Source organism: Vipera berus (assembly GCF_964194415.1).
Source record: "Vipera berus genome assembly, chromosome: 1".
Lineage (NCBI taxonomy): Eukaryota > Metazoa > Chordata > Lepidosauria > Squamata > Viperidae > Vipera > Vipera berus.
The window spans coordinates 58460446-58481729 of NC_138202.1; the positions used below are offsets into that span (position 1 = coordinate 58460446).

The window sequence follows — 21284 nt, forward strand, 5'->3', positions numbered from 1 at the left end:
TGAATTTTTAAAGAAAGGAAAGGAATGCAGTATTGTTATGTTTTATTGTTATGATTCAGCCCTTACATCAATAGTTGCATTCCTTATAATTGCTTTATACATTTAAAAGAAATAGCTAAAACATATAAATAATGTGTATTTTACATGCCATTTTTTAAAAGCTCCGAGTACAATTTTAGTAAACAAAAGATCAATTAGGGTAATACAAAAGAAAAATAGGAAATTTTAAGTACAGTGGTACTTCAGAACACAACTACTTTGAAGCTCGTTGAATTTGGTGCTTGATACAGTATTTTAACAAGAAAATTTTGTCCCAGTACACGTTTGGTACTTGAGGTGCAAGCTAGAGGTTATTGGTGTCTGTTGCCTCATGACTTGCTACCCTTTCCAGCCGATCAAAAGGTCAAACATCAGTCATATAGTAACTCTTGCCCTTTGCACATGCCCTTGAGGTCCCAGCTTCTCTGGTCATTTTGTGTATTTTTGAGGTTTTTTTGCTCACCAGGAGAGGTAAAGTGAAGTTTTTATTTTATTTTATTTACCTATTTATTAACTTTCAGGTTATACAACCCTGTGTTTATATATATTGCCTTAAAATGTGCATTGTCCTTGGTTTGGGAACACATTAAATTTATATTTTTCCTCGTTTTTATACTTGTGGCACCTCCTGAAACCAATTAACAATGAATACTAAGGTACCACTGTATAAGATATTGACAATTTAAATTTTTAAATACTATTAGACAGATAAATATTATCCCTTTGTACTTAACTGTTTTTAATTTTTTCGTTTGCAAGTCATACTAATTATACAATCTTGTAATTATAGGTTACCGGTTTCAGCAGAATGGTTATGACACATAGTTTAAAATACTTGGATCTGAATTCAGACCATTAAATTAAACTGAGTTAAGTCAATTTCAAGCTCAAACAGATTTTATAAGTAAAAGAATATTTAAATGGTTTGAAAAATGTGCAAATAATTCATTATAAAGACATTTTCAAGGTAGTTATAATCAAGGTGTCTTTTAAATCAAAATTTATATAAGCACTGGAATCTTTGATACTAAAAAAATTAAAACTTAAAAGCAGTCTTTGGAACCATGTAATACTGTACTGCAAGGGAGTTCATTTTTAGTCAAACTTATACTGATATTTGTCTGGCTATATATTATACTGGCTATAGCAGAGATGTTTATTCTGCATATTCACCAAAATATTATTTTAGTGGACATCATTCCAGAGCAAAAAGAAGACATGTTTAACAGTGTACACTGAATATTTCTACCTTAATTTGGAAGAGGTTTAGAGAGTATATAAGAGTGCCAGGAGCAGCTGCATTTTTTTGTACATAAAATGAATATTAGATAAGTTTGGCCACCTTTGAAAAGTGAACAAGAATATTACAAATAGTATCAAATAGTACTCTTGGCCAGGTTCTCTATTCAGGCAAAAAAAATTACAGATTTTAATTGAAGCTTTGCCTAAAGGCAGTGCAATAGTAAGCCCTTTGTAAGCCAGTTCACCACCAAGTAACTTTGTGTGCTAGAATAACAAAGCATCTTATTCTCTAGAGATTTTAGTTTTGCAGATGTTCTTAAGAATCAACCCCTTCAGTCTTTTTGTCTTTTTCAGTCTTCACTGTTTGAAGCCCAAAAAATCTCTGCAAATGGCTCTTACAATATTAGGCACAACCTGCTCCAGTCCAGTAAATTCTTTTGTGAAGAAAGTATGTGTTTCCTTTGGTTCAGATGCCATATCTTTTAAATCCTCCAGTGGAGCCCAAGCAATGCCAACAGAGAATATGTTGATACCTTTAAAAATAATTCAGAAGAAAAGGAAGATTGTTGAGTGTTTGCTTAAAGTTCATGTAGAAAAAGTGCACATAAAAAAAGATTTCATATGCTTAATATTTATACAAACAGAACAAATGGCATTCCTTGAGATAGGGACCTAATGGATAGAGTAATGGACTTAGGACCATTGCTGAGGGATTGTGCTACTTGAATTCCAGAGGATAATGAATGGTAGATTCTATCAAGAAGTTTGCAGAATTTTGCCGGAATAGCAGGAGAAAAAGCACTTTTCCTCTATTGTTTCCATCAATACAAATCATGAGATTTTTCCAGTTGCTATAATCCAAATGAGCTATGCCCGTCATCCCTACTAAACACTTTTATCTTAATTATTGCTATTTTTGTTTCAATTTTTCTAAAGTTCTCTTTTAGGATTCTTTAACTACAAGACTCTTGTTTTTCTGCATTATTTTTAAGATGCTTTACATTTGGGAAGGAGTTACTTTGGAACTTGCACATCTGCATCTTAAAACTACTGTCCAGTTTGACTCGAAGCCGTTTAAGAAACTCCTGTTTGGAATGGGATTCTATGCATCTTACAAGATATATTCACTGCAAAGTACAGATTACTACACCTCCCGCTTTAAGACAATTCCTCTACTGACGTGTCCTCCCACCTTTCTGTTCCAGTCTTTCTGGACACAAACAGGAAAGCATGTTTGGAAATCATTTTCACAGTGAATGGAGTGAGAATAAGGGTAACGTTGTCTATTTCTACCCTCGAGTTTTACTGGCAATGGAGCAACAGGATACACTCACATTTTATCATAAAGTGCTTGAGATACATTTATATCATGGGGCATTACGGTGGATAAGTGAACTGTGGGAAATCAGGAATACTGTAGAGAAAGTCTGAAATCAAGCTATTTATAAAGCCCGTCCGCATATCTACCATGTAATTAAACTATATGAAAGATCCCTGAAGAATTTTGTCAACATCAGTTTTTCTATATGTGTAGGTGTATATATATATATATATATATATATATATATATATATATATATATATATATATATATATATATATAAATACAGATTATTTAATCTCCCCAATATGACCTATTTGTCATTTTAAAGTATTCTTTTCCCTATTTTAACTCCGATATACAACCCAGAATCAATGGTGAGCAGGTGGCCCTAGAAATGGAATTTATTAAAAAAAACAAGCATGTCTCAGATCTGAAGTTTGGTGTTTTGAGTAAATATTTCTTTGACAGAGGCAATATTTTACCTGCTTTATGAGCAGCAGTTGCAGGCCCTCGGATGTCATCGTAAGACTGGCCATCAGTCAAAATTACCAGAAAATTTTTGTTGGCTCCATCTCTCACAGGTGCAAACACTTTTTTGATTACATAAGTAATAGCTTCTCCTGTAGCAGTACCACCACTCATATAGCGGATTGCTTGAACACCTGAAAGAACCTTTTCCTTTGTTTTATAGTCTGTAAAGCTGAACTCTGTGCGCTGATTATAAGTGAACTGAACAACTGCAATTTTGGCACCGATATCTGTGATATCAAACGATTTGACAACATTACTAATAAATTCAAGCATGAGGTGGAAATTGTTGTCGCCAACACTGCTAGAACCATCTATGAGGAAAGCTATGTTGACGGAATTATAGCAAGTCTTACTGCATAACATTTGTTCATGTGCGCAGAGTTTTTGAACAAGTTGTTTCACATGTTTTGTGGTACCAAACCAAGTGGGTATGTTGTAGGAAAAGAATCCATTATTTTGACAGACTGCCTGTTTTTAAAAGCAAAATAAAAGGCATGAGTTTTAGCGTATGTGCAAAACAGATTTTTGTATAATACTAAAACTGTTTTGTTAAACACTACAAAGCCTTGCTTGTATACATGATACTCATCCTGCGTTTAGGAAGCATTTAAGAGCCAGATGTTCCATAGCCTTTTGGGAACTGATGTGCTGTTTAGTTTCTCCCATCAATCCCCTCCCATTTACTCTTTTCTTTAGTTTGGTAATATGTAGTTGGCATTATCGTGTTGGTTTATCCTTGTTGATTTATTAAGAATCTGTCTGCAGGGGAGGTATAAAAAAGTCTTAGCTCACTGAGAATTTCATAGACACGATAAGTATGTCTATGAAGTTCAGTTTGGACAATTTATAATCTGTGTCTTCCACCTCCAGAACATACTGTTGAAATTCATCAGCTAAATAACTAAATTTTGATGGTTTTTAGGCCATTTGTTTTAGAGTTCAGATTTTGTAAAGATAGGGATGGAAGAAGCCCAATTCCAATTTTAATCCCAGTTCAAAAAACAACAACCCACCACCCTCCAGATGCTGGGGGAGTGAAAATGGAATGAAAAAAATGACTTTATGCCTTCTAGTGACATCAAATACCACATTATTACCCTCGGTAGCAATCTATAAAGCTAGGAAGGTGATTTGTTGCTGATATTGCCCACTTATGTATTAAGATATTGTACTATTTAATCAGAACTAAAAATAGCTATTCTGACTGTACAGTAATGCAAACATGTAAAGATTTTTCTTCTTACCTTTTCAACAAAATTTAGTTCTTCAATCATCCCCAGTTCTTCAGATGTAGGCTTTGCAATTGACACAATGAATACATTAACACCAAATTCTCTAGCCAATATACCAGCTTCTTCCAAATTATCTGATGGCCAGCCATCTAAGAAAACTACAATGATTTTAGGAATGCCTTTGCGTACTCCTTTTTCAATAGAAAAAAATCTTTGTGCTGTGTGTTTCAAAGCTCTTCCTGATAGGGAGGGAGAAAAAAAAAGAATGCCTATATACTCTTGATACAATAAAAGGCAGGAAATATCTGTTTAATATCTAAAAAGAAAGATGTTACTTAAGGAACTACCATGAAAATAAATGGTGGCAATTTCCTTCTATAATGAATAGACCTGATATTTTCCATTTTATGGTGGTGCAAGTTACATAAAATTATTTTCATTATTTAGAACAGACATGTCAAACACAAGGCCTGGGGGCCGGATCCGGCCCGCGAAGTGGTTTCATGCGGCCCGCGAAGCCATCCTGGAAACAGTGAGGGAACGGCCCCCACTGCCTTGGCCCTGGCCCAGAGACCCTCCTTCTGCCAGAGACCCTCAGATCTGTCCCACTCCTGCCCAGGCCCCCATAGGCACCCTTGATGCGAATGATGTAGAGCTGGCCACGCCCACCCAATAGGCCATACGCACTCTGGCCACGCCCACCCAGTAGGCCACGCCCACCCAGGCCACACCCACCTGGCCCCTTGAGGGCAACTGCAATGCTGATGCGGCCCTCAGTGAAATTGAGTTTGACACCCCTGATTTAGAACATTCCTATGATTTTATAGTCATTTCAGTGACAGGTATTACATGTGCCAACAGCTCAGATGAGATGAAATCTTCATGCACACATGATAAATTAATTCCTCCAACTAAAGAAAGTCTTCTAACAATAAAATTGAGAGAAATAACCATCCCACCCACCCACCCCATAACTATTGTTCACTCTCAAATTCTATTTAGCTGAGTTGGGGAACAGATTTGGGCTGGGGTATGCAAGAACAAAGAAAAGGGAAAAGACCCATTCATTATATGAAACTCTCAATACATGTAATGTTAGGTAATCCATACTAATCCATACCTCTGTACCCCACTGGGTCATTGTTTCAGAGATAATTCCTTACTAAACAGAGAAACAATATGACCACAGACATACAAAAAAATCAGTGGGAGCCACTTCCTATTTCCTGTCAGCTTCCATATTTAATTTTTTGTGGGAAACTGGCAGTAAGCATTAGCATTCTTTCTTCTCTCTCTTCCTCTCTCCCCCCTTCCGTTCTTCCTTGCTTCCTTCCATCCATCCATTTCCCTTTCGCCTTTCTTAGCTTTCAATATACTGGAAAAATTCTAAAAAATTACAGAGATATTCATAGATGTATCTGCCTTGAAAGTAACCATATTAAACTGTACAGCACAATCAAACATCAAGAGCTGATCACAGGAAATGTTTTGTGATGTTTTGTATAGTGTCATGATTTATGATAATTTTTATCTTATAAAACATTTTATGAAATATGCCAAATTTCAATTCCACAGGAATCACAGGTTCACGACTTTGAATGCAGTCTGTAAGTTAGCCCATTTATGGTACCTTGATTAAAAAAGGTTTGCCCTATGATGCATTGTTTCACCCAGTTAAAAGTTAGAGACAGAAGAGTTCTAATAGTATAAAATATTTGTTATATTTGACCTGCATAGACAAAAATTACCTGTATTGGAATTGCCTCCTTGGAAAGCTATTTCTTTTATTGCAAATAAAACATCTTTTGAAGTGGTGAAGTTGTTCAGAAAAAATTCAGTTTTTGGATAATCACTAGGAAAAGAGCACATGAACAAAGATGTGTGGCATGCAACAACCAGGATGTGAATACAATTAAGAACCCAGTTCTTTTTATATAAGAAACAACTTAATTAAACATTTGCTGTTGTTGTTCAGTCAGTCTAGAGCTGACTGAGTAGTGATATTTCCTAAAGTATAGGTTCTTTTGACTGATAGAGCCTTAACCTATTAGTCCTTGGATGGATTGTCCTATTTCTTTATTTTCTATAATAGTTTCTCCATTTTCCAGATCAATTTGTCTTTTTATAGAAAACACCTAAAGCTCTCATTTCACAAATACCAGTGTTGTATGAGCAAATTTTCTTTCTAAAATGGGTATAAATTCTATTTTGTAAGTTAGGTAAAATTTTATGGGAGACAAATGTAAATGCTAACATGTGAGTTACCTTTTTGAGATACTGAAATATCAAGGTTGCCTTGCTGACACTTCTTTATTATTATTATTATTATTATTATTATTATTGCATTTATATACCGCCCTTTCCCTGAGGACTCAGGGCGGTTTACAGGGAGTTAAAAATCAACCATACAAAAGTTAAAAAACCAATTTAAGTCAAATGCACATTTTCCAGGGGTGATGCAGCTAACACGCAAGCTTAGGAAGCATATGACAGGTGCAGCAAGTGCATTGTAACTACCCCAAAGTATCTGTTCTGCTTCAGACAGTTGCATAGTTCATAATTGTTGATTTACTTCTTCCTAGATTCTTCTGCAAATGCAAGTCTGCTTTCCTGCCCCCTCCCCTATCATTTTAGATTTATATGGTTACAGGTAGTCATCATTTAGTGACTCAAATCAGGACTGGCCACAGTTGTTAAGCAAAGCAGTCACTATGGGAAATTACAACTATGCTTATGGGTTTACTTCAGTGTCCTTTGTGTTACAAACTTGCAAAGGTTGTAAATGTGAGAACTAGTTATGAAGTTACTTTTTCATGACTAGTGTTAGTGCAAACAGTCAATAAACAAGCACCATCTGACTTACAAGGTATCCTTTTTATTTTTAAGTTGGATTTTTTTGTGAGCATTTTAAATCTAAGATTATATTCTAGGGAGTTGCATGCCACCTAACCATGGCTGATTAGAGTGGCCAATGAATTCTATAACAAAGTTAATATAGATTTACATAGATTTACTAAACAGGTTGATTTCAATCATTTTTGTTCGCAAGCCACTTTCTGGGAGCAAGATTTAAAGTGTTAAACTGTATAAATATTGTAGTCCCCTCATCTTCCATCAGGGACTCCTCCCCTACCTCTAAATTTATTGATAGCTCTTCAGTACTTTGAGAGATCCACTAAAACTGCCAACATAGAGAATCCTCAGGTGGAGCTGCATCTTCAACAAGGGGGAAATAAACTATTGTCAGGGTCCTTAGTGGTCTCTGAGCTTGGTTGTTTCATTACCAGGGCACTGTTGATATTGCCTACTTGGATAATGAAATATTTTCAAAAAAACAGTCATGTTCAGAGAGCATCAAGGACCCCACATTTCAACCCCAAGCTGCAATTATTCTCTTCTGTTGGAAACTGCCATCAGACCCACCAGGTAGATCAGAGCAGTGAATCAACTCCATAGGAAGATAAGAACTATACTTTTTGCCAGCAATAACATCTTGCAATTGTGCTTTGCCTCTCTTCCTTCTTATAGTTTAGTAAATCAGGGAAGCACTTCTCTGAAAATTATATTGTCTCCCAGAATTTTTTTTAAAAAAAGATTTCAGCTCCTTTGTCTAAGTAACAGGGTGTTGTGGTTTTTTTTTTGCATATGTCAGGGTTATCTCCCTTACTTTCTATCCCCTCTCTCCTATCAGTCACATTGTTCCTTCCTCTGTGCACAAAAAATTTCCAGGTCAGAGAAATAGAACAAACTGCAGATTTCCTGCTTTTTTTTTCTTTGCAGCAGTATCAAAGATTACAAGACAAAATTCTGTAATGCAGCTATACAAGGAACAAACACCCTTCCTCATTTTCTTTCTGCTGCTGTCTAGATTGAGTTTCTCCATCTGTTTCTAGTTGCTCATGCATCTTGTCCTCTCCATGTTGTGTCCTAATCTATTTTGTGGAGTCTTGAGTTCCATGCCAGCAGTTCAGATTTGTTCCTCCTGGGATATACAAGACCCTTCTAAAGATGGCAGATCACGTGGACAGGGTTTCCTTAGAAATTGCAGATGAAATTGGCATACAAATGTTTCTCCTTACATCTAGAGCCCAGAATAGCCTCTGCTTCATAATCCTTGTCCACATCCAGCAGGAAAGGGGGATGTGTTATCTTAGTTCATAAACTGTTTGCAGCACAAACAATAATTAATGAAAAAAGAATGAATCTTTATTGATGCAGGCAATTGCAAAGCTTACTGGATTTATTTGCTTAACCACTGGCACGAGGACAATAAATTTCTGAACTTCTCCAAGAGTTGGGTGGGAGGCAAAAGCTTTGTAGAAAGCTACACCATATCACTTTTAGCAATCTCTCTTACCCCTGTATGTCTTTAGCTTGCTTGTATGCAGCCTTTGCCAAATCTAGCTATTTAAAAAAAATGCAGGGAGCAGCTTGCCTCCCCATGCAGGATGTCCAAGGAGAGCAATACACACAGGTGGAAGCTGCAAGTCGTCTGAAAAGGAGACATACTGAAGAAAGAATATGCTGATTTTTTTTGTAGACAAATTCTACAAGAAGCAACATAGTCCAATTGTCTTGTTATGAGAGACACAGAACTTTAAATATTGTTGTGATATTTGAAACAATTTCTCAAACTGTCTTTCTAATGCCAGATGATAAGAACATGACTAATGAATTTTAACATATGGTCTACAACAGGGGTGTCAAACTTGCAACATCACATGACGTGTTGCAACGTATCGCGACTTTTCCCCCATTGCCAGAGCTGGGGTGGGCGCGGTTTCGGCATGACGCATCCAGCCCATGGGCCGGCAGTTTGACACCCCTGGTCTACAAGAAGGCAGGCCATTTCCTAAGTGCAAGGAATGAAACAGACCACCTTTGTGAACAAACTAAGAGAGAGAGAGATGTACTAAAAATAATAAAAAGTCATGGGTGCTGTAAAGCATTAAAAGAATCAAGAAAGTGTTAACTGAGCTATAAGTAGGGAGGAATAACAACAGAGAGATGAAGTGAAGAGTAGAGAACATTGTTAGAGAAATTTTCAAGGTTAGAAAAACACAATTCTACTATAGGAAATTAAGTTGGAATAAGAAAGAAAAAGAGCTAACATTTAAAAATGTGGAAGAAGCCTGATATCTTGCCTGTCATAATTTGTTATAAACATACTGCAACACACTGCAATTCCTAACATTGCCAAGAAAAGTGCATGGATGTAGTCAACTGAAGAATGTATTTTTCCCTTTTAATCTTTCTGGTTACCCCAGAGCAAAGTTAAGTATTAAAAAGTATTTGGTTCATTTGAATACATTTTTGCCAAACACCTGTTGAGTCTATTTTTCTTATATTCACCACCACAATATTGCAAATTGACCATAATCATTGGATAGGTGTCAAGCAAAAACACATCTAATTTAAGAAGTGCTATTTTCAATTTAACTCTAGCTCTGCCTTAATCACTTGTTAGTGATTTTCCACTATTAACCGCCTTAAAATATGAAACTTTCCTTGGCTCTATAAAAGTTTTTTTTAAAATTACTTATTTTGGAGCCTAGATTCTATTAATTCCCTTGGAAGAAACATTAGTGGTCCTAGTGTAGTCAACAAATATAACTGCAGTAATTCTTTTGTGTCTAAAAGTTTTATGGGCTAATACATCAATAGGCAGGCTAAAGTCTTCCAGATGTTTTGGGCATTTTTTTTTAATCCCATTTATATCCCGCCCTTCTCCGAAGACTCAGGGCGGCTTACAATCTAAGAAGCACAAATCAATGTGCTTAGCAATAGCCTTCATTCTATGTATATGCCTGTTTATTAGGGCTTTCGGGTCCCCCCAAGCGGCATTTTTACAAAGTCAGCTTAATTGCCCCCAACAATCTGGGTCCTCATTTTACCTACCTCGGAAGGATGGAAGGCTGAGTCAACCTTGAGCCTGGTGGGATGCGAACCTGCACTAATTGCAGGCAGCTGGTGTTACTTAAGGAAGCATTAGCCCACTGCTCCACCAAGGCTCCAACAAGGCATTTTATTCTATATGTATTTTAAAATCTGCTTATTTTCATTTGCTCCTAAAGTTACCAGCATTGTTTTGTTAATAGGTAATGACTATAGTGTAATCTATTATTTTGGAAGACATAACCCAAGAAGCTTGCATCACAGGCCAGAAACAGGACTATGAATGAAAAATCTCCCACTGATCTAAAATATATATTTCAGCTTGTTTGACAATGGTGAAGAAGACATTTACACACTGAGGATCTCAGATTCATACTCAAATAAAAATCTTATGCTATTGTAAGAAGCACATTTCTAAACACTTTTAAGCTAAAGACAACTGCTCTAAAGCATTGAATTCCATTTGAAAACACTATATCAAATAAGACTTATGTTTTGTTATTTTAACCTAAAATTCATTCAGTACCATATTCTTACACACGCAAGGCTAAGTGGCTACATTTCAAATCCTCATTATGACGTTCAAAGAACAAGGATTTGATCAAAGCAGGTTTCACAAAGCTGAAGGAATCAGCAGCAAGCTTGAAATGCTAAACAGAAACATTTGACTATAATGTTTGATTGAATGTCCAACAGTTATGTGCTAGATACAGTTGCTGAAATACCCAGATTAGAGTTTTCTGCACTTTGCCACAACTATAGCAGTGTCTATTTTGAGGAATTTTAAGTTATGGAAAATTGAGTTTTTAAGCATCTAAGTCTTCTGGATTAAGGAAAAAATGGGCAACATAGGAAATATCCAAAGTCAAGGAAAGCTTCTACCATGAATGCTTTGATTTTGATTTCTCCAATGGACATAGATTTAGCCCAAATGATCAACTGCAACTTTAACTATAATGTTAGAAATCATAGCAATTAAAAAGGAGTAATGTACCAAATAGAACATATTTCTCGTACCTGGCTTGTATTACTCCCACATGTGGGCCTTCAGTTCCGATTCCCAGCGCCATTGCCACTTTCCCAATAAAGTTTTTCTGCAAATTAAATCTACGCTGCCCAATATTGTAGCTTCCATCAATCAGGAAAGCAATATCGGCTTGACAATCTATGAACATACAAAATAGTTTTATTAACAAAATGACACAATAATTTTAGAGATTTATTTTACATGGTATATGATAATAATTTACCTTTGTTTCCAGACTTTTTCACAACAGGTTTTTTAGGTCGTTTTCCTAAAAAAAAAAGAAACATAATTTAACTTCCTATAGTTCAATATAGGCACCAATGTGTCATCAAGTAAACTTGAAGACATTCTACGAATCCTTATTTATTGCATATGTGGAAAATATGTATATGTATTATTTATGATTCTCAATCATCCAGGTCATGGATGTCCCAAAGGTGCTTTTGAAAAGCCAACTGGACTTTCTTGGTTATTTTCCTTCTTTGAAAACGTTTTGCTTCTCATCTAAGGAGCTTCTTCAGTTTTAAGAACTGAATTAAGACAGTCCAGTTGCCTTTTCAAAAGCACTTTTGGGACTTTATATGTATTCTATCATCTTCATACTGTTAAATATACTTTACAAAAATGAGAGAAAAAATGCAAAATTGCTTGTTTCCTGGAAGCTTTTGGTAGAAAAGGACATATTCTTTATTGATTTTTTTTACCTGCAAATGGCCGTGCTGTTGAAATAGGATGCCCAGCTGCTTCAAGGGCTTCACTTTTAACACCTGTTATCACATTGAAAAATAAAACAAATTTATTACCCTGCTCTCAAAAGATGTCAAAGAAGTTGGGTTTGTGAATTAGTCCAATTTTACTTGAGAAAATAAATTACAAGCGAGTTGAAATCTAAAGTTGTGCTAAATCTCAGAAAAGCATTTTCTCTGCATCCTCTTCGTTCATCAGAGTCTCCTGCTGAAAATATGCTGTTACCAGAATCAAAATAGTAGAAAAGCTACAGTTAAAATTTATTGTTGCACATCTTTATGATGCTGTGATATTTCCCATATCTCAGCACCACTTCCCATAAGTAGTTTTCTTTCTATTTAATGTAACATAGCAAAATCATCAGAATACTCACCTCATCATCCTTTCTATTACACTTAAATTTCTATAAAGGAACACAGCCTTTTGCACAATATTTTGTAAAAGGGTACATCATTGCACAGGGAGACTACAAAGCTACAGAAAGCCAAAGACTTCCCATCACAGAAGCTTAATTTTGACATGGTAAAAGAGAGGCAGATTGGAGCCAGCATGGCTTTCTCCCTTTCTCTTGGACATTCTTTAACTAGCATTCCAATAGAGTTGAAGAGTCTAGTAAGTGAGAAAGTAAAAACAATTTACTTTAGCTTCCAATTTCTGCTTTGATCAAATATGAATTGGCTCTAAGCCATTGGGAGCCAAGCACACAACTTTAGGGAAGTTGAGTCCTAAAGAAAAATAAAAGATACACATATGATTGCACTATATGCACCAAATTCGAGTTATAGCTGATAGGTTTCTGCAAACAAAATGTCTCTTGATGCTTTAAGAGTGTATTTTATGTAATTTCCATGTCTGAAAATGTCATATAAAGAGATTCAAATTAAGCAAGGGATTGGAATAGCAAATTATGTTTGAATCTTTTATCAAAAAGGGCAATAAGAAAAACAGGACAAAACCTGTACAGTTATATCTATTTGCAATAAGGTTTTTCTCTTCTGAACACAGGTTCATCCCAAGCAGCCAAAAGGAAGAGTTTCTTGTTCTTTTAACATCAAGAATGATTCAGATACAAAATTCATTATCTCAAGATGCTGGGTTAATTTCTAAAACCTTTTGAGAAAATAAATCACCCACTTACTAGCTACTGAAAATGATGATCTTGACTTGGAGAAGAGTTGGGACTGGATTCCGTTGGCATATATTGCAGAGTAGTTCCCACGCCCTGGTAACATCTTCACTCTTACAGACCCACCTGAACTGGTGATCACACCTCTGCAGCAAAATATAAGATTTTCAAATGCAACTGCACCTAAAAGGCACACAACTACTACTCTTTGTAGTACTCTGCATTTTTTCGTGTTAAAAGTAACAACTGCCGCATGAACATGTCACATGTTACACTGGCATACAACCATAAAAGAGATCTAACACATTTGTTGTGATATTGTTAAAAGAGCAAGTACTTGTAGCCTTGGCTTGCTTAGTCACAGATTGTGAAATAAGAGACACTTGCCTTGGTTCATAAGCAGGCTTAATCATAAAATAGAGATGGGCAAGTTGTAGTACTTAGTCTGCATGTAGCTCTCCCAGCACTTTTTTTGTAACCTCTGGAGTCTGCTGAGTGTTTACCCCTTCAATGGGCAAGGCCAACCTTTCTATTTTGAAGGGATTACAAGAACACTCTGAACTCTCAACTCTTGTGGAAGGTCTAAACGTACAACATACCAACTCCAGTTACATCGTAATGTGTTACAATTCACAATTCTGTGACCCTAATAATTTAAAAAACTATGTCCTTGCACCCATAAAGACTATGTTTGCACAGCATTTTAAAATAACATTTTAAAAATATGAATAGTAGTTTAAGGTACGGACGTCATACAAACAAAAACCTTACCTGTGAATGGCAGCTCCACAGATACTAGAGTCAGAGGCATACTCAATGTTTCCATAGACATAAAACTGCCATATATGACAATTTGCTGGACAGATGACAACTGCTGGATCCTTTCTAAGATCATATCCTCTTGTGAAACATGTAACAACAGCGGGGGCTACTGAGTGGATAAAATACATAAAAAAGTTTCATGAAAATATCAGCACACTATATGCAAAATATCCACATATAATTATATTTTACATTACTATCACTCCAAATGAATCCACTGCATGACGAACGCCTCTTCACTAAAGGTTATAGATTAATCTACCTTACTGCTCCAGTGTGCTGTGTTTTTTTAAATTCCCAATCTAGAGCTCAGATAAAGACTCAGAGAATAAAATTACCATAATGCATCCAATACAAATTCAAACATTATTTGTCCAATAATTCCTTTTAATCTTAGCAACAGTAAATTAAAAAGCATCTGCCTTATAGTGATATGCTAGTTCTGATCAGTCTTTTTTTCATCCTACATGCTGTTCCCTTTTATCTATTTTATAGTTTGCACTACATACACTGTATCCTACACCTCAAGCAATAACATCAAGCTTTAATAAAAAAAATGATCCTATCATTCTGTAGAAATAATTTTAAATATTTGGGTGAAACTATAAGAACCAATGGGGTTTCTCTGTAAATTGGACTGTTTATAGGTATCAGCAGTTGCATTCCTTTGGAGAAATATTTAACACATATGGTCCCAAGCACTATAACTATAAGTCCTATATTGGCATCCTTACTGTATGCTTCCAAGATGCTAAGCTGCTTGAACAGAAAACAAATATTATGCTATTCAACCTTCTACAGTAGATGTAGCTACAATATTCATCTAGTGGTCCTTTGGTCTCATTGTCATAAGAAATTAAAATTATGACCTTTTTAGATTGAGCATGAATATTTATTCATCTGCATTTTTTAAAATAAATAATTTATTTCATCTTTTCATAACCGTTAATTATACCTCCCTAAAAATAATCACTAGGCCAAATTACAATTCATGATTTGTAGAATATTTGAAAGACAATACAAAATTGGTTCCTATCATCATATAATTGGATTTAGATTTGTCCAGTCCTGAAACATAAAAGTTGAGTTTGAGATTAATTTGTGTATTTAACCTAACTGCATTAAAATAGACAGCCAGTTTGGTTACTGGTTAAAGGCACCAGACTAGAAACCTGTGAGTTTTAGTCCTACCTTAAGCACAAAACCAGCTGCATGACCTTGGGCCAGTCATTCTCTCGGCCCTAGGAAGTAGGCAATGACAAGCCACTTCTAAAGTCTTGCACAGAAAAGTATAAGAGTCATCACTGACTTGAAGGGGTGGGCACACAAATACACACAGAGAGAGAGACAGACAAAGAGACAGACAGACTTCAAATAATTAATTAATTCAGTCTTCAGAAAACATAATGGCTTCTTGTCCCAATGGTGCTTTTTCAAGAGGCAACTGGACTTTCTTGTTTTTCTTTGAAGACGCTTCTTAGATGAGAAGTGAAACATCTTCATAGAAAAACAAGAAAGTCCACTTGCCTCTTGAAAAAGCACTCTGGGGACCAACATGACCTGGATGACTGAGAATCGCCATAGACATTTAGCTATGCATAATGACTACTTTTCCACGAGAATTTCCAGTCTTTGTGACAGGCTTCTTGCTAGATATTTTTTTAATTTGTCATGTGTTTGCAGCCTTCTAAAAATGCAATGGGTCAGTTAATTCTCAAGTACTCTCTGAAATTCCTTGTCTGGTACATCTTGCACTAGAGAAGCACGCTCTCTAAGGAAGACAGCAGCTTCAAAGAAAACCTGTTCCTTTGTATATGTTGGCAAATATCTATGTTGATGTCTCTGGTTGTAATTTCAGCATTAGTTGCATGAGATATTTTAAATTACTTTAAACGTATGCTGTGTGGCTGATTAAAAAGTATCACGCAGTGGTTATGCCTCTATTATTTTGGAGTATAGCTGTTGATTTTCTGTTTTTAATTAAAGAATTTCACTGTAATGGTTACAGTTAGTAATGAAACATTTAAACTGCAGTCCGGTTCCATACACTTCAGGAATCTGGTATTTGTTAGAAGAGTATGCTCCTCTCCTAGTTGTTAAAAAAATATTAAAGCTTTTAAATGCAGTAATGATGGAGGGGAGAACAGCATATGACAATTCAAATTGTGGTGACCAAGAGGAAATTTAGCACATAAACCTTAATACTTTATCATAATTATATTATGTTTTTAAAACCCTTAAGGATCTATTTATGTTGAAATAAATTATATTAATCACTATAATTATTAGTGAACAACTGGGAATATCAATTCACTCTTCTGGTGATTGAATAAAAAGTTGCAAAATACAATGCTTTTAAAGTTATGATCTTCCATATAAATGCACCACTATTTTTATTGATAAAGACATCTATTACTATTTTATTTCCAATTATAAAAAGTGAAATGCATATGTCTTCCATAATGAATTTACATGACAATATGAAGACACTGATCAGTCATTTATATTTTTTTTTCTGTAAGACATTTATAAATATTAGTTTAATTCTGCTAAGTGATAATAGATATGTTTTTGTGATTATGCAACATTGTATTTAACTCTTTGGAATGCCTGTTCAATTCTAAAATTGATTTGAGAATTCTTTTAATGATCAATCAATACAGTGCAAACTAGCTGGGAACAATATTTTTCATTCCAAACTCTATGATACCTGCTGATGTATCTAAATATGGCAGAAAATTATATTTAAATATAATTGATGTTCTAGTTTTGCTTTCAGTTTGGTTCTGTGTCCTATCCCATTCCAAGCTGTTATAATGATCTTCTACACATCAAAATCAGTGTGATCTAAACTATTTTACAACTCTGTACCTTATCAGATACCTCAACTATTTTATTTACAAGCTCTGTAAACAGCCAGTAGTTTTACAAATTATTCCTAGAGAAGTCATAAACAATAAAAACAGAAAGCAACAATAGTAAAAACCCATCCTCTGATGTAGCCAAAGCCATAATCTTTAGGTTTCAAACTTATCCTAATCCAGCACTTGGGGGAAGAACCAGCTCTATAGAAGGTTAAGAGGATGGAAGCCTCTACAGGACAATGGGCTAGCAATGGAAAAGGCATATGTCATATGTTACTAAATAGCCATATTTAATGAAAGGGATCTGGAGCATGTCTAGATACCTGCAGGAAAAGACAGTCCCTCAATTAACCTGGCCCCATGCCATATAGAGATTTAAAGGTTGTAACCAGCACCTTGAATGCCATCTGGAAAAAAATGTGGGAGCAATTACAGTTGTAGGAAAAGAAATGGCAGAACCTAGGGGTGAATGAAAAGAGAGATCAGACTAGAATTCATACGTAGCCACAAAGTGAACAAACTCCAAAGCTCCTTGAGTGCTGTTGACCTTTAGCTAACTCTAACCAGGTGTTGACCATTAGTTGATTAGATTCCTGTGCCTATAAATCAGCTTAATTTAACCTTCACATATGGACCTGGTCCTTCATGCCTGACAGCAGTTCATACAACAGAGGACAAACCTAAAGGTGCCTAACATGGGTGAATCAGGGGCATGTGCAAAATCACATTCTGGACCAATTGTATATATTTAATCCAATCATCAATTCACAAATCAATAATAGAAGGGGTGATATGAATATGAAATCATAGAGGATTATATTGTAATTATTTGCATGTATTTCTATGACATTTTTAAACCTATCTGTAAATACAAGACACTATAATTGATAAAGCTGGTTTCCTTTACAGTAACAGCCAATTACTTCATTAATGATACATAAAGCTATATTCTTCCATACAACTCAGAATTGTATGGAAAAACTCAGAATACTTTTCTTCACTTATAAAAGCAGGCTTTATTTCTCCTACAACTTTCATCTTGTAGGGTAAAGGGGAAAAAATCTGATTTTTAAGAACAAAATAAAATAATAACATTACAGTTTCAACTTTACTTTTACATACTTAATACATGCTAGCTATTTCTATAACAAACCTATCTCATCAGCAAAACCCAAAGCCAAATTTTCATTTTTTCCCATCTCAAACACAAAATCTAGAAATGGTTTCCAAGTAGAAACCAAGTTGGATGTATTCTTTTCTTTTATTAGAGCAGTTAATTTAACCATCTCTGATAGTTCTATCCGTTTTTCCAGCCATTACTGTGAGAATTAGAGTATCTTTCCATTTTTGTCCATAAAGCATTCTTGCTGCCGTCAACATATATAACAGGAAGGTTCCAGATTTTTTTTTCAAGTTCCTTGTCTATTAAGGCTAAAAGAAAAAAATCTATTTTCATTTTCATTTGTATTTTATTCTTTGATAAATTTAATAAAATTATTAAATTATTAAAAACCCAGTCATCTTTAGCACCAAAACAAACCCCTTCGCAAAGACCTTTTCAACCTGAATCAGGAGATTTTTTTAAAAAAACTAAGCTCATTGGCTCTACACTGGGAAAAAAGAAATAACAAAAGGAAGAAACAGCAATTTGAAAAACATCAGAGAGATTGATTCAAACACTGCAACTCATAACAAGCATGCCAAATGTCTATCTGTATTATGAAAAAAGAAGACTGAAACGAAATGCTGACTTAATAAACTAATATAATCTAATAATGGAAATAATAGGTTGATACATGTGGAACATATTATGCTTCATTTTTCTGTACCACTTTTTGAAGTTTAACTTAATTTCTATAATAATACATCCATCAACTTTTTTACTTTAATTTCACAAATATTCTAGCTGGAAAAATAACTTTTCAAACTAAATTAGCATAAAGTTCTGTTCTACTTTAGTTATGAAAGGAGCAGGTAGCAGGTAACATTCAGAATTCCAAAGTTGTCTTTGAAGTATTATGTATCTTTCGATTTTAAATTTTAGAACATAGGAAATGTGGCTATTTTTTTCTCCATTAATGCTGGTTTTTAAAAACTGATAAGAAAAAACCTGCAACTGTACAATGTTCCCATATAATTTTAATCTAACTATTTCTATAAAAGTGCAAAAATGACTTTCTTTAATTGCTGTATCTTGGTTAAAGCAAAAAATCAGTCCCTTATTTGACATTTTATAATACATTGGCGAGGGGAGGAGAAATAATCCCGCATTTCCTTTCACACAGTAATTTAACGCTTCAAAACGGTTTATTTACGTTGAAGAAAAAGGAAACAATATCCTGGCGCTAGAAGGATTGATTAAATAGCAAACCACCTCAAGCTGCAGAAAGAAACACTGAACACGGAGTCAAAAGAGATTCTGGGACTCTTTTAAGAATTAACAAAACGGCAAAGGACATTTTCTGAAGACGGGACCTAAAGGAACTTCGCCATTCTGACGACGGAGGAGGAAAAGAGTAACCGACGAAGATCTTTCTGAACTCACCGTAACCTTCAGCTCCCTTCGCCACTCGGGCCGCCAAGAAAACGCCTGCAATGAAAGACGGGGAAGGGCTTACACGAAGCGCTCGGAAACAAGCAGGCTTCGCATCCAAGCACGCTGCTCGGAAGACCGGGGGCTTTCCGTCGAGTTCCCTCCGTCGGGTATTTCACCCCGCGTTGAAGGTGCGCGTTTGTTTGCCGCTCCGCAATCGTCGCTGTAGGGCAGGGGTCTTCAAACTTGGCCCTTTTATGACTTGTGGACTTCAACTCCCAGAATTCCTCAGCCAGGCTTGCCTGGCTGAGGAATTCTGGGAGTTGAAGTCCACAAGTCATAAAAGGGCCAAGTTTGAAGGGGACAGAGAGCGGGGTACTCACCTAGGAAGAGCAGGACGGGCGCCATGGACGCACCTAGAAGAGAGAGAAAGGGCGCCGTCAGGATACTGCCAACCTCCGCGGGTAAACTTGAGGCGGCGTTCTCCCGTCCTCCCCAGAGTGAAAAGAGACGCGGAGGGGGACGCAATACCTTTGGGCTGAGGGCTGGGATTTCTTCTGGCTCCCGGTCGGCAGGGCTCCCACTCGCCGGAAGAGAATTGGGAAGAGGCCCACCCTGCTGCAGAGCCTTGAGGGGAAATACGGGGCCGTTCGAGCAAGCACCAGGGCGAGAGGGTGGGAAGGCGCGGCGGTCGCAGGCGGTAGCTGGGTGTAAGCCGCCCCGGCTATTCGCCTGTCACCTGCACCGCCAGCGCTTTGCTTTTAAATGTCGCCCCGGGCGCATGAGCAACGTTGGGCAGGCTCTGGTCCGCCTGGGTGGGCTGAGAAGGCGGCTGTCCCAGAAGGGAGGCAGGGCGCCAAGGAAACACCAGGGTGCGCCGGACTCGGGCCTTTTGGCAGCGGCAATCGCTGTTTCTGAGGAGAAGGCAGACGCGCGGGCAGTTGCAACAGGTGCATCGCAGCTCCCGCGCTCTTAATCGCCTTAGCTCGTTGCGCGCGGGGGGGGGTAGCCTACCCTACAAAGCCCGCATTTCTCCTTCCCGCCCCGTTAAATCAGGGTGAGAGAGAAACTGCTCGTGGGCTGCGCCTTTATTTGCCGCGCCCTTGAGAGCGATGGAGGCATAAACGACGAAGGTCGCCCTCCATCTCGGCCCCTCCGTAAATCCTCCCTCGTGCACTGGCGACGCGCTAAATGGAGCTAGACTAGAGAATTGGTCCTTCTTCATTGTAGACTTGCAGTCCCATTAGCTGACCCAACCTCTTGCTATATTTCTGCTAAGCTTGTAAGCCGCCCTGAGTCTTCGGAGAAGGGCGGGATATAAATGGAATTAAAATAAAAATAAAAAAAATAAAATTTCAGAAGTTTTGTTTTATGTCGTATTGATTATCGTAGCCGAAGCCTGAAGTTAGCGTCATCGACCTATCTAGGCCCATAGGACAGAGCTGCCTTTGCTTTCGTTGGAGCATTGTGGTGGACAAATGGGAAGAGTACAGGATCCATCCCATAAAAGAGTATTTTGTTCTAAAGAGCAGGACAATGCAGTATCTGGACTACATTGGTTCTTGTAACAGGACACTTGTCTCAACTATTTTTGTTCTGAGGTCATTCAGAACATAGCATATGTCTTCTCGTATTTGCATTCTTCTGATGGCCACCCTTGATTTTAACTTCCTTCATGTTTCCTTCTCCCTAATCATCATCTTCCCTCTTTCCCTCCTCAAAATTTCTCTATCCTAATAAGTATAGTAAATGCAGTAAAGAAACTGCTTTATTTTATTTTATTATTGTTTTATTTTTCCCCACAGTTACTATTTTTATAAATAAGTCAAGGCAATGAACATACCTAATGGTACTTTCTCCTCCTATTTTCCCCCCACAACTTCATTATTTTTATCAGATGAG

The 21284-nt window shown here is 36.6% G+C and overlaps 1 protein-coding gene across 3 annotated transcripts; it reads right to left on the bottom strand.

Moving 5' to 3' along the window:
• Positions 1–32: 32 nt before the first annotated feature.
• COCH (cochlin) lies at positions 33–20359 on the bottom strand. 3 transcript variants are annotated; one of them, XM_081346764.1, is made up of 12 exons: positions 19914–20359; positions 19766–19798; positions 19395–19439; positions 13935–14091; positions 13176–13309; positions 11995–12057; positions 11514–11558; positions 11281–11428; positions 6117–6220; positions 4381–4607; positions 3088–3604; positions 33–1814 (listed from the first exon to the last, which is right to left on the bottom strand). In XM_081346764.1, exons 2-12 carry the CDS (start codon positions 19788–19790, stop codon positions 1639–1641), a joined length of 1641 nt encoding a protein of 546 aa, XP_081202890.1. In that variant the 5' UTR covers positions 19791–19798; positions 19914–20359; the 3' UTR covers positions 33–1638. The 3 variants fall into 3 exon arrangements, with proteins under 3 accessions (XP_081202890.1, XP_081202889.1, XP_081202891.1); XM_081346763.1 differs by having other exon boundaries at positions 13935–14094; positions 19914–20353; XM_081346765.1 differs by lacking the exons at positions 19395–19439; positions 19766–19798; positions 19914–20359 and adding an exon at positions 15177–15235 and having other exon boundaries at positions 13935–14094.
• Between the last annotated feature and the right edge of the window lie 925 nt (positions 20360–21284).

What these genes read in the sequence shown, in the direction of transcription:
- COCH (XM_081346763.1), bottom strand. Translation starts at nt 19,790, where the DNA reads ATGGCGCCCGTCCTGCTCTTCCTAG. An exon ending in GTGGGAGTAATACAAGCCAG is followed by an intron (nt 6,221 to 11,280) that starts GTACGAGAAATA and finishes CTCTTTTCCTAG; the next exon opens with TGATTATCCAAAAACTGAAT. An exon ending in AACTAAATTTTGTTGAAAAG is followed by an intron (nt 3,605 to 4,380) that starts GTAAGAAGAAAA and finishes TTTTAAAAACAG; the next exon opens with GCAGTCTGTCAAAATAATGG.